This window comes from Cystoisospora suis, assembly GCF_002600585.1.
Source record: "Cystoisospora suis strain Wien I chromosome Unknown contig_3136, whole genome shotgun sequence".
NCBI classification, from domain to species: Eukaryota; Apicomplexa; class Conoidasida; order Eucoccidiorida; family Sarcocystidae; genus Cystoisospora; species Cystoisospora suis.
In genome coordinates this window covers 21,319-33,449 of record NW_027155931.1, presented here as the reverse complement: position 1 = coordinate 33,449, position 12,131 = coordinate 21,319, and the positions used below count along the sequence as shown (strand labels likewise).

The 12,131-nt window shown below is 45.7% G+C and overlaps 3 protein-coding genes across 3 annotated transcripts in view; 2 read left to right on the top strand and 1 right to left on the bottom strand.

Moving 5' to 3' along the window:
- The window catches only part of CSUI_006264 (m28 family peptidase), a gene marked incomplete at its 5' end in the record, with an annotated part of 7,985 nt that extends 5,091 nt beyond the window's left edge, over positions 1-2,894 (top strand). The window contains 3 exons of the mRNA XM_068066428.1: positions 498-660; positions 1,575-1,728; positions 2,430-2,894. Coding sequence (XP_067921601.1) covers positions 498-660; positions 1,575-1,728; positions 2,430-2,509 — 397 coding nt within the window. The remainder of the gene's footprint in view (positions 1-497; positions 661-1,574; positions 1,729-2,429) is intronic.
- A 4,422-nt stretch (positions 2,895-7,316) lies between these two features.
- CSUI_006263 (asparagine synthetase) lies at positions 7,317-10,255 on the top strand. Its single transcript, XM_068066427.1, has one exon. It carries the CDS (start codon positions 7,939-7,941, stop codon positions 9,724-9,726), a length of 1,788 nt encoding a protein of 595 aa, XP_067921600.1. The 5' UTR covers positions 7,317-7,938; the 3' UTR covers positions 9,727-10,255.
- An 844-nt stretch (positions 10,256-11,099) lies between these two features.
- CSUI_006262 (uncharacterized protein) lies at positions 11,100-12,004 on the bottom strand (the record flags this gene model as incomplete). The annotated part of the gene is made up of 1 exon (XM_068066426.1): positions 11,100-12,004. A coding segment is annotated over one exon (246 nt), but the record flags the coding sequence as incomplete, so codon positions are not given.
- Positions 12,005-12,131: the final 127 nt, after the last annotated feature.

The following is a 12,131-nucleotide window of genomic DNA, read 5'->3' as shown; positions in this document are numbered from 1 at the left end:
TATCTATACATATCTATACATACACATTTAGATAGGTAGATAGACTAAAGATAGATAGATAGACTTCTTTGTCTAAGCGTTCATTAGCTCCCGGGAATGCTTTGTCAGGCTGAGGGTTCCTTAGCTTTTCTCTTTTGTGTTGATCTCTCTTTTTTCCATCAGTTCGCTCCTGTCTATACTTGGCGCGTCTCCTTACACAGACACGAAAGAGAACATGTAGATATACACACGTATATGTACATACACATATATATATATATAGATATGTAGGTGAAGATACATAGATCTATATGGGTCTAGACAGATAGATAGAGAGGTGTGGACGGCCAGAAGAAGATGGAGAATGTAGAGGAGACAAGAGACTGTTTGAATAGAAGAGAGAGAAGCAAGAGAGAGAAAGAGGCAAGAAGAGAGTTCTACCTTCTCGCTTCGATGTCTAATGAAGCACCGAGAGTTGTTCACTCTCTCTTTCTCTTTCTCTTGCGTCTATCATGTAGATTCTACGCCTATCAGAGTTTGGCGAGATCGGTAAAGAAATCTGAAGGCGGAGGTTCGATTCCCTTTCAAGAGGAAATTGAGACTTCTTTCAGACGATCTGGCCTCATTCCGCAGACGCAAACTTTCTCTTTAGAGCCCTTCTCCAATATCTCCTTCACATATGTAAGATCCCACAAAGAAGCTAACTCTCCTTCATGACACACATCCAGAGATATGTCCATCTACCTTCTCGATGTCTACATATTTATCTATATATATATATATGTAGTTGTATGGATGTATGTGTGCATATCTGGGTGTGTGTATATATATGTATATATATATGTGCATATGTATCTATCAAAGTGCTTGTGGGGATGTGTGTATGTTGGCATGTAGAGGTATATATTGTGTATGGGAAGGAGTGTGGTAAGGTGGAGTATGAGATATAGTCAGCTGATTGAATAGGAGATAAGAAAAACCGCTTACATGTTTCTATTGAAAGGCGAAGTTTGTATATGATCTCCTTCTATCTGTAGGTGTCTTGTGTCTTTATGCGTACTAGTCAAAGGAGCCTCAGGCCACTTCAGGTGGTTTCTATGCGTTGTCGTCTTAAATACGGAGAAGGAGACGTATAGAGCTAAGCTAGAATTCACATGAAGAAGAGGAAGAGGCCGATCTCCTCACTCTTCCTAGGAGCTCCTAGAGGAGCTCACACAGTGTCTGGCTATTTAATCTTTGTATATATGTATGTATGTACTCAGTAACGCATGCACAGACATATCGTCTTACTACATATGTACACAAGTACCTAGATGTATACATGTGTATGTGAGAATATCGCGGTAGGTGATTTGTGTATAAGGAGACGTCCGCATCTAATCTGTTTTCACTTGGCCTAGCTAACAATGAAGAGTTTCGTCTGTATGTACACCTGAAAATCAGGTGTATGTACACCCCCACTATTTCAATCAGAGAACAAAAACGCAGCATGCATCTCATTCCTTCTATCTGTCTGCTTTTCTTTCTTTCTTTGTCTTTCTTCCCTTTTTCTTCTCCTTTTGTGTCGACTATTTGAATTTCTTCCTGTGGGACAGGAACCGCCATTGTACATGGCGGTGCTGGAGACGCGCCCTGTTTTCTTCGATATTCTTCTACTTCTTCTCTCTCTCGCTTATTGCTTCTCGATCTACTATACACTCGCTGGCTGGGATCTTCTCTTACCAGGCCTCACACGTCTCCTCAACACAGGTAACAACTCTCTTCTTTTCACATACATCTATATATATATATAGGGAGATAGTAAACCCCTAGGCACATATAGTCTGTGTATAGATGTCTATACAGGTATGCACCTATGAATGTAAATACATGAATATATATGGATAGATGCACATGTATGTGGAGAAGGATGATTTCCTCATCTTCAATACGAGAAAAAAGATAGATAAGCTGATGGATAGGGAGGGAGCTACCTGTATATACACACCTACGTATGTATATGTGAGCACCTCGATAGGTATGTCGATGATACATCTTTATCCTTTCATGTATATACAGTGTATAGATGTATATATCTCTATGACTGCATGTCCTGTCTAGGTTTTCTGAAAAGGGTGAGTAGAAGAAGATACGTAAACATGCATATACTTCTCTTTCTCTCTTTGTATACCTAAGTGTCTCTTCACTCGATCGACGTTCATCTCTCTATGTACATATCTCTTTCTATCTTTAGTTTCTGTTTCTCCGAGTTCTGCCCCCACCTTGCTTTTCTTTCTTTTCTTTCCTCTCTTTCTTCTTCTTCTCGCTCTCCCTTCTCGCTCAGTTTTGCGTAGTCAAGGTGTGTTTCTATGAATGAAAGTTTCTTTCCGTCTATTCACTCATATCGTCTCTCTGCGTCTTCTTTTTCTTCTTCTCTTTTCTTCTTCTTCTTGTCTGCCGTTTCTCCGTAGCGAGCTCGCTCTTCTCTAAGGGCACAAGTCAGATGCTGAAGGCGGCTAAGGGTGGGACGACAGGAGGAGACGAGGAATAAGAAAGTCACACGCACAAGAAGAACGACCTTAAGAGATAGAACAAGAAGAAACAGAAGAAGCCCAAGGAGAAGTTGGGATAGAGAAAGATAAAGTTCAGCGAGAAGAAAAAGAAGAAGAAATTATGTTTCTCTCTTATGGAGAGGAGGTGAATGGACAAATGTCAAGAGGAGAAGGCAGGAGAATGAACGAATGATCGGCGTGAAGAAACTTTCATGACCCATGTGTCTTTTCGTGTGGTCGTCTTCTTTTTCTTCTTCGTCTATTGAAGACGAGGAGAAGGTGTAGAGCCGCTTCAGATGACGCTCATGTCATAGAAGCCATTCAGACCATCGGCTGAGACATTCGGAAGCATACCAGTGGCTCTCTTGTATATTATAGCAGTTTGGTTCTATCTATCTTCATTTATCTATCTATCTATCTATCTTCGGTCTATTTATCTACCTTGTTTTTCTGTATCTTTCTATCATCTCTATATCTTTAAGGAGTCTATTCGTCTATATGTCTATATCCTCTCAAATAAAGATCTAGCCCTCTAACTGTCTATTTATCTATCTGTCTTTAATCTGTCTATCTATCTCTTCTCTTTATTTCGTTATCTATCTCTTGATGTATCTGTCTCTGTTGTCTCTGATTAGCTGGGTCTGTATCTATCTTTCCTTCCACTTCTATGGATCGACGAGGAACCCATCCTAATAGGACCCTGTAGCCCACAGAGAGGGAGAGAGATATGCGGCAAGAAGAAGCTCTTATCAATGAAGAAACATTTGCATGCACTCCGTAGTCAAAATAAAAGAAAGAAAGGACAAAGGGTGACAAGCAAACGACTGTAGAGAGTGTTTCTGGAAGATGGAGGTGTCCTCTTGCGAAAAAGGAAAAGATCTTTCCTGGGTTGCACCTCTATACTCGGGTGTACGTACACCTGTGGTAGGAAGAAGAGGAAGTGTAAAGAGAACATGAGAAGAAGAGATTTAGGTACAAGTCTCAAGGTTAGACTATCAATCTCTCCGATATAAACTCAATGGCAGAACGGACAAGAAAAAAAAGAAGACGTTCTCCCTCCGTAAGCTAAATAACCTCCTCAGCCATACGAGCTTCAAACCCACTACTACAATGGAGAGAACATGTCTCTTCCTTTCTCTCGGCTTTGATAGATCTATTTTCGAGAGAAGAGGATCGGACAGAAAACAGGAGAAGGAGAACTACCACGACAGGAAAAGAACGCGATGAAGAATAAATCGATTCTCTTTCTTTTCTTCTTTATCTTCTCTTCGCAGGACATCCGCCTTATCTTCCCATTATGTGTCAGACGTACACGTACACCCTCTTCATATACATAAATACATACACTCTGTACTCCTCTATAGTATTAGCACGTATATCTTTAGATACACGCATATTATATATATATATATATATGCATGCGTAGATGCTTGAATTCACAGATCTACGTATGGATGCTTCTATATATGTATACGTGTATGTATGTAGTGGTATGTGTATATGTCTCTTATGTACGTGTATGCGGGTGCGTAGAGTTGTACGGCGTGAAACGAAGAGTTTGAACTGTGAAGGATAAGCCCGCTTAAAGAGGGTCTCTTGCATCTGAGGAGCAGCTGACGATGGTAGCATACGTCCACATTAACGATTCCATACGCTGTATACATGTATAATCTATAGGGCACTCAGTGGGAGTATGATGGTTCGTTCTCTCTAAGCAGTTGTCCGAGTATAGTGATCTGATTGACGATTTCCCTCCTCTTCATTTAGGAGGGAAGAGAGATAGATACATGCTCTGAAGCAGTATATCACCACACAGGAGGGGGTTGAGACGGATATAGATCACATCTCGACAGGTCAGATTTACCTAGATAGAGAGATAGACAGAATTAGGAAGATAGATAGATGGACAGATAGCTTTAGATAGATAGTCTGATAGATACGGAATGAGAAGATCTAACTCGAAGCGAAGAAAAAGAGAGAAAGAAGAAGCATGCCATGAAATTAAAGGCAAGTTTGGTATGGTGGTGGTGTATATGGACCTTGGATGAATTCTACTTATCTGATTACGGCGGTACACTTGATCTTTGTGAGAAAAAGAGATCTCTTCGTTCTCCCCCCACAGGTCGCTTCTCAGTGTGAAAAGACAGTGTAGAGACGGGGAACTGTCTCCACATACACACCAAGGATGCCGTGATGCTAACTCTACATGCGTATTATATAGACGCATAGGGTACCATCAGATATACATACGTATACACATGTTTATATCTAAATGTGAAGGACACACACAGCGAGGAGGAGGTGTCGCAGTTTACTTAGTGTCCGTGTCACCTGGCAAAGATGTCTACTCACTCGCTTTCAACAGGAATCGGATTTCTCTCGAATCCCGTCTATCGTTTTTCGAGGGAGAAGTCGAGTCTCTTCAGTCTGTCGATTTGGGACGTCAGAGCTCACAGATGACAGGCCTGGGGTCATACCGAGATAAGAGCACGGAGAAGAGAAAACATCCACGAGGGGAAGAATCAGGAAAGAGAGCTCATTGAGAAACACAGATACTCACTCCATGTGTGGGATGAGGACGAGTGTACCGACAGCTGAAGAGGTTGTTTCTTTTCCTTTCTTATTCCTGTCGTTGCGATGAGCCATTTGTAGACATGAAGAACCTGCTGGCCGTATGGAGAGAACAAGAGGAGAGGAAGTAAAAACGAATCATCTACACGAAGAAATATCGATGTTAGTAACTACTGAAAGGCAGAAAGAGAGAATAGCAGACACCCAGCGACCTCAGCGGTTTTCTCTGTTTCTCAAGTCCCTGTGTGCTTAGTACACAAGACGTGGAGGTAACGATTCGTGTGCCTATAGGAAGGCTGCATGCACATACACCCATCCCTCAAAATGATAGAAATGCATTCACTGTGGAAGTATGATACATCCCCTGTACACCTAGGACTCCACATCAGTGTATAGGGGGTTATGTACACATGTACACGTAGTTGAGCACGGATGGTTACAGGCTGATATAACTATGTGTATGTACATCATATCTGTCCGCCTGACACACGTCTGAAGAAACTTGAAGATGAACGGAGTATCGCAGAACAATGTCGTTGCGAACCTGCGCCTTCAGAGACTTGTGTGTGAACTACTACCAAGCCTTCCCCCGAGCAGGAGGTACACCATGGGAGTGGGTGTTCCTTACGCAAGGGGAGGAAGAAAGGATGAAGTATAGCTTTTCTTGGACCTGACTCAGCAAAAAATCACTGGTATCCGGACAACTGAACCCTGTATGTAGAAGTAGAGAAGACACTCGTTTTTGCGTTTCGGGAGATCGAAAGCTATCCGCATGCAAGCAAGAGAGAGAGAGAGAGGGAATTTCCTTTTACGAAGAGGTCTCGTGGAGGAAGTGAAGTAGACTTCAGATCTTTCTTCCCCCTCCGCTTTGTACTTCTCTTGTCAGTCTGTGGCAAGCGTACATATTCTTTCTGGTCTGGAGCACAAGAGGATGTATATGTACCCCGGGTGCATGCGCGGTGGAACACTAAGGAAGGTCAGTGTTGAAATTAGAATGAAACAACCCCGGTATGTACAGATTCCTTCTGAAACAGGGAAAAGTTAGACGGATGAGGCCACTTCATCCCTCTCAAGCACTCTAGATTAAAGAAGGGTAACATGTTACTGTTCACGGCGGTTCTTCGAGACTCTGAAACTGTCTGTCTACGCACCCAACACACACACATACTGCACCTATTTTACCGAGCCAGAACTCTTCGACTAACGAACTTTGGTAAGGGAGGCTCCAGGCCGAGCTGGTGTAGCAACGATTCATCGCATGCAGAGTTCATTTGAGCCAGGGTATTCTTAAGATTCCTGCACTTTTCTGACGGTTTTTTAACGGTGCCGTGTGGGTTGTCTCGCACGCTTCGAACAGAGAAGAAACAGCCAGCCTGCCGGACGTCGGCGCTGAGAAACGGAATTGACATTAGTGTATGGACCCCCGTGGTTGCCTCACGTGTATTGACGATGTCAGTAACTTCGCATTCGCAGCACTCCCCAGAAGTGAAGTTGAGGATGGTAAGAAGGCTCGCCATCTCGTAATGAATGATTGATTCCAATACTCGATCTCCATTGTTAGGGGTCATCGATAAGAAACACAAGGCTACTCCTTTCGGAGACAGGAAGGGTGTTCCCCAGACCGTTTTCAAGAAAATGAAAGCCGTGACTTTACCTTCTGCCCGAGGTCCCCCCGGCTGTGTCTCGTCTTGCCATATTGCGCCGCTTACACCCCGTGCTTATGAGACCATGAAGGAATAATCTGCTGAAGAAATACCATCACAGAGTCTTGTCTGAGTGCTACCGAAGCTCTTGGCTTGGTACATTCTGTCCGCGACGTGGAACGCAGCATAGGTTGTGCGAGAAACTGTAACGGCCTTAGCGCGAGACAGGATGGCATTCCAGCCGCGACGGACTATCCTAGCTACACTCGAGACATCTGGAAGCATGAAAGACTCACCCCGGGTGGGGACAGGAATCGCTGACGGACGAAGCTGGCAAGTTGTCTATCAAACCCGTATGATTCGTGGCCTGGAGGTCTTGATCATGATAGAGAGAGCAGAGGTTTTCACACCAAGACTAATTTCTCAGCTAACAGTTCCCACCGAGTTGCGACGACGCTTTGAACGGTGCCGGGAGACAGAGCGGTGCGACAGGCCTGTCGACGGCTGTGCACATTGGTACTCTGTAAAAGACCCCGATCGCGGCAAGCATGATTGGCCTCCGCAGTACGTGCTTCACACGAAAGGGATTGGAGTGCCTCCGGAAGTATAGCGCTTCCCTCGGTTAATCGATCTCCTCTGTATCTCGCGACGCAGAAGAACTCAGGGCCGGCTGATGATCGCTCTTTGGCTTGTCCGTCTAATTCCGGCGTCTTGTACAGGTCCAAGCGGTGCATGCAACTCGGGAGGTCTCGGGTGTTCTTCGCAGATGGGAGGTACCCAATTGGGTCTTTCCTCTCTCTTCCGCCTTCCTAGCAGCTTCTTTTGCGTATTTGAACTTCTATACCAAAGAAACATCATATGCTTCTGCGTTTTTTTTTTTGCGTCGCAACTGTCCGTTCATAGAGGTTGTGACTGGACGGTCTACACTTCTCCCTCCGCTTTCTTCAGCGGTGTCATCGGCAGGGATGTGTTGTTGTCACACAGAAGTACCTTAGTTCCGTGTTTCGGGTGTTGGGCTTCCAGGCTTTTGCAGTTGTCTATGATAATTAAGAGTAGCGCAGTTCTTGCCAACAGCCCGAATCCTTATCGCAGTCTCCCGTTCTCAGTCCGAGCGTGGAGCAAGGAGAACCGACGAGACTCCCTCGGGATCGTTGTCCCCCGCCCGTTTTCGGACGTTTTCTTGTTTGTGTTTTCCGGTTTTTCTCTTTTCAACCATGTGTGGCATCTTTGCGATCATCCACTCTAGCCTAGATCCGGAGCAGCTTCGCTTGCTGGCTCTTGAGCGCTCTCGGTCGTTGAGACATCGCGGACCGGACTGGAATGGTCTACACATTCAGACAGGGAAGAATTCTCTTTCAACTGTTTTAGTCCATGAACGTCTAGCTATTGTCGACCCAGCTTCCGGAAAGCAGCCTTTGTTTGATGCATCCGGACAGATTGCTGTCACGGTGAACGGAGAAATCTATAATCACATAGTCTTGAGAGACACCTTAGTCCCACCGGAGGAGGTTCAGGGATGGACAACAGGGAGTGACTGTCAGCCTCTCCCTTCTCTTTATAAGTTTTATGGGGCTGACATGTGTGATAAACTTGACGGCATGTTTGCATTTGTCATATCTGATGGTCGTACTGGAGAGTTTCTTGCGGCACGGGATCCTTTAGGAATCTGTTCGATGTATGTTGGTTATGCCTCCGACGGGAGTGTCTGGTTTGCCAGTGAAATGAAAGCTTTAATGGATGACTGCGAGCAGGTATCCGTCTTTCCTCCCGGTCACTTTTATGATTCGACACTTAACAATGGCCAAGGGGCTTTTAAACGGTATTATAATCCCTCATGGTGGTGGAGTCCTGAGAAGCCTCTACCTACCAAGGCATGCCTTGTGTCTGATTTGCGAGAAGCTTTAGAGAAGTCTGTGCGAAAGAGGCTTATGTGTGATGTGCCTTTTGGTCTGATGCTGGACGGGGGAAGTCTTGGGTCTTTCATTGTTGCAGCTATTGCTGCTCGGGAGTTTGCCAAAGTCTCAGCTAGCGAGATGGACAGCCATCTATGGACACATCAGCTTCATACCTTTTCCATAGGTTTGAAGGATTCCAAAGACCTCCACGTCGCCAAGAAAGTGGCTGAGGTCTTAGGAACCGTCCATCATGCTTTCACCATTGAGATAGAAGAAGGCTTGAATGCCTTGGAAGATGTGATTAGCCTTATTGAGACGTATGATGTCCCTACAGTTCGCAAGGCGGTTCCGATGTACCTTCTTTGCCGACTTATCAAGTCGCTTGGCATTAAGGTTGTTTTAACAGGTGAAGGGGCGAATGAAGTCTTCGGAGCATTACCTGGCTTTGACATGGCTCCTAATAAGGAAGCCTTTTTTTGTGAGCAACAGAAGTGCCTAGATTTACTTCAGTATTTCGATCTCCTCAGAGCTAGCAAGGCATCCATGGCATGGGGTGTCGAAGCCCGCGTGCCTTTTCTTGACCGGGAATTTCTGGATTTTGTTATGACTCGAGATCCAGCTGAGAACATGTGGGGTAGCATGAATAAGGATCGACTTGAAAAGCAAAACCTACGGGATGCCTTCAAAGGCTATCTCCCTGATGACCTTCTTTACCGTCCAACTGAGGGGTCATGCTCTCCTGATGTATGTGGACTAGGCGACAAGTGGATTCCGTCACTTACGGCTTATGCTGAGAAGCGTGTGACAGATCTCATGATGTCAAAAGCCGGGGTACTCTTCCCTACCAATACTCCTACCACCAAAGAGGGATATCTCTACCGAATGATCTTTGCTAAGTGTTACAATAAAAATTGTGCCGCTCGGACCGTTCATCCACGAGTGCCGCTGTCTTTCTCTTGCCCACCTTCCACTGACATGAACGGAAGGGTTGTGCAAGGTGAAAAGGAATGTAAACGGATAAAACATGTCCACGTCGAGATGAAGGCCAAGGAGGGCGCTCCTGAGCAGGCAAATTGCCGAGAAGAATCAGCGACAGTTTATGCATAATGAAGATCTTTCCTTCATAGATTCTACCATGAGGGTAGCAGCGAGCTTTAGAACGGAATCTCGTCGTCTTTCGAGTGCATGTGATGAAAGGAAGACTCTTGGTGCATGCGACAAAGAAGTCATCAGTTCTTCGGAAGGGGGCAAAGTAGCCAGTGTGATCGTACGCACCAGTTCACTTGCACCCCACCCACCTATCGCGTCAGTGATAGATGGGATGTGAGCAGAGGAAGAAGTTTTCTGTTACTCGTTCACGCATGATGTGTTCTCTTGTCTTTCATTTGTCGGGGAAGAGAGAGGGTTGAGCCCAGGGGCCCTGCCGTCCCCTGGGCATATCCTTCGGATGGTCGCGCTGGCTATGGGTGTCCAAGGCGTTCATTAAGGATTATGTGTCTACTTCGTATACTACGACTTACGTCTGTGTTGACGCTTGGAATTCCGTAAATGATGCGGTGTCTGATGACCTGTTCTCGGGTGTTCTGCTGAGTTAGCCCATGTGTTAGGTTGTTTTTTCGTCGTGAAAAGACCGGGAAAAAGAATTCACACTTTTCAGGTTGCCAACTCGCTCCTTCGCAGCGACTGGTTTGAGCTCTCACGTTACCTCTGTCTAAAGGACAGAAGCGTCCTCACATGGGTATGTTCAGTGGTGGCTGAAAGCCTAGATCCACCCTACAGAGAGAGACACAAGACACGTAGAGATCGTTACGGTAAAGCACTCACGCTCCTTCGTTGCCAGTGCGTGAGAGAAGAGTACATGCTGGAAACATCTACGTGCAATGAGAACGCTAGGAACAAGAAAATGAAGACCAGGGAGGTTGATTGACAGGCTAGGGAGGTCTTCGCGCTCCCGCTTCACAGAACAAATGATGTGAAGAAGCTGCTTATCTGCTGCACTATTTCCCGTCTTCCCCCTCCCAGGGCCGGATGTCGATGGTATGCTTAGGTGGCTCGCCATAGAGAGTAGCTGCGGCAGACTTGCATGTTTGTGTGTGTGCCATGAGAGTGAGTAAGAAAAGAAAAACTTCTACCGTCACTTGTCAGGAGGAATCTCATCCCCGGGAAGTCACTTCACTCAGTGCGACGAAGTCTCTCTGTGCTCGGGTGAAGGCAGGAAGAATAAATCTCGCTCTGAAGATTCTCCTGATGGGACTGGAGACGGGGTTTAGGCAGCTGGTTCATCACCAGTCATCGCAGGAGAATAGGAAGAAAGTCCTCTCGAATATTGAACGGTAACAGAACGGACAGATCCATTTCCATACACCGTCTGTCCTCGACAACGCAGACTAAACGCGAAGACAGGATGTCGTTTTGATGAGTGCAGCCAGTCTGACATTAGAGAAGTTATAGATAGGATGCGGTCCTTTGAGAAGAGAAGAAATCCGTAGAAGCCGTCCGATGTACACACTTTGGTGGAGGAGGGAGAAAAGCACCTCTCCCGGACCTGTCTGTCGCATCAGGGAAATCGGCAGAATGGGAGGATGAAAGTTCGTTGTTTTATATGATTTGCCCTCCATGTCTCTTCTAGGTACATGCATCATCGCTGAAAGGAATCTCAGTGCGTATCTAAAAACCTTACTCAGCAGGTATGGCCTATCCGCACCGGCCCGTAGCCTGTCGAGCTAATCGATTACTTTTCCGGTTTCATCGATGAAGCCGTGAGAAGATTTTCTGTCTGTCCGTTGCCTCCACATAATGAGCTAGAATCACGTTTTTGCAAGGGAAGTCGAAGAATGTATATGACACCCTTTGAGTTTCATTGTATATCGCGTAGAAGGTATCTTATGGCCAGTCAACTCACATACGGATCACTCAACTATGTTCACTTCAAGAGAGAGATTGAAGTCTGTCTCTTCAACACTGCTCCCTCCCTTCTCCTGCAACTCAACAAATGTTCTCCCAGCGAAGATCAAGGACTAGGAGCACAGCAGCGTCAGCCTGAGAGGGCAGCTCGCTCCCATTTTCACCAGATGAAGCCGAGCTAGGTCAATGATGGGCAGGTCTGAAGACTCCAGGATGAATGAGAGGATACTTAAGCTACCGTAACAAGCGACACAGTGCACGAGAAAAGGAAAGTTCTATTCTCAGTTCTTCATACAGCGAACCTCGGCGGTATGAGGTACGGCACACTGCGCTACTGCCGCTTAAGAAATGGGGGCCTCTCAAGGCAAGAATCAGAAAGCGACAAGTAAAAGAGGAGTAAAGAAGCTCACAGATTCCAGAATACTTTCCATCATTAAAGCAATGTACCAACACATACAAACTATGTGATCTGAGGTGCTCTTGTCGAATATGATGGTGGTATCAGTCTTGACGAACCGTTACGACGTCTGTGTAGGCCATGCTGCTGGAGGCTCGTTTCGAGGAAGGGCGATCGATTTCCTCGCGGTAGTCTCTTAGGGTAGGGATTT

What these genes read in the sequence shown, in the direction of transcription:
- CSUI_006263 (XM_068066427.1), top strand. Translation starts at nt 7,939, where the DNA reads ATGTGTGGCATCTTTGCGATCATCCACTCTAGCCTAGATCCGGAGCAG.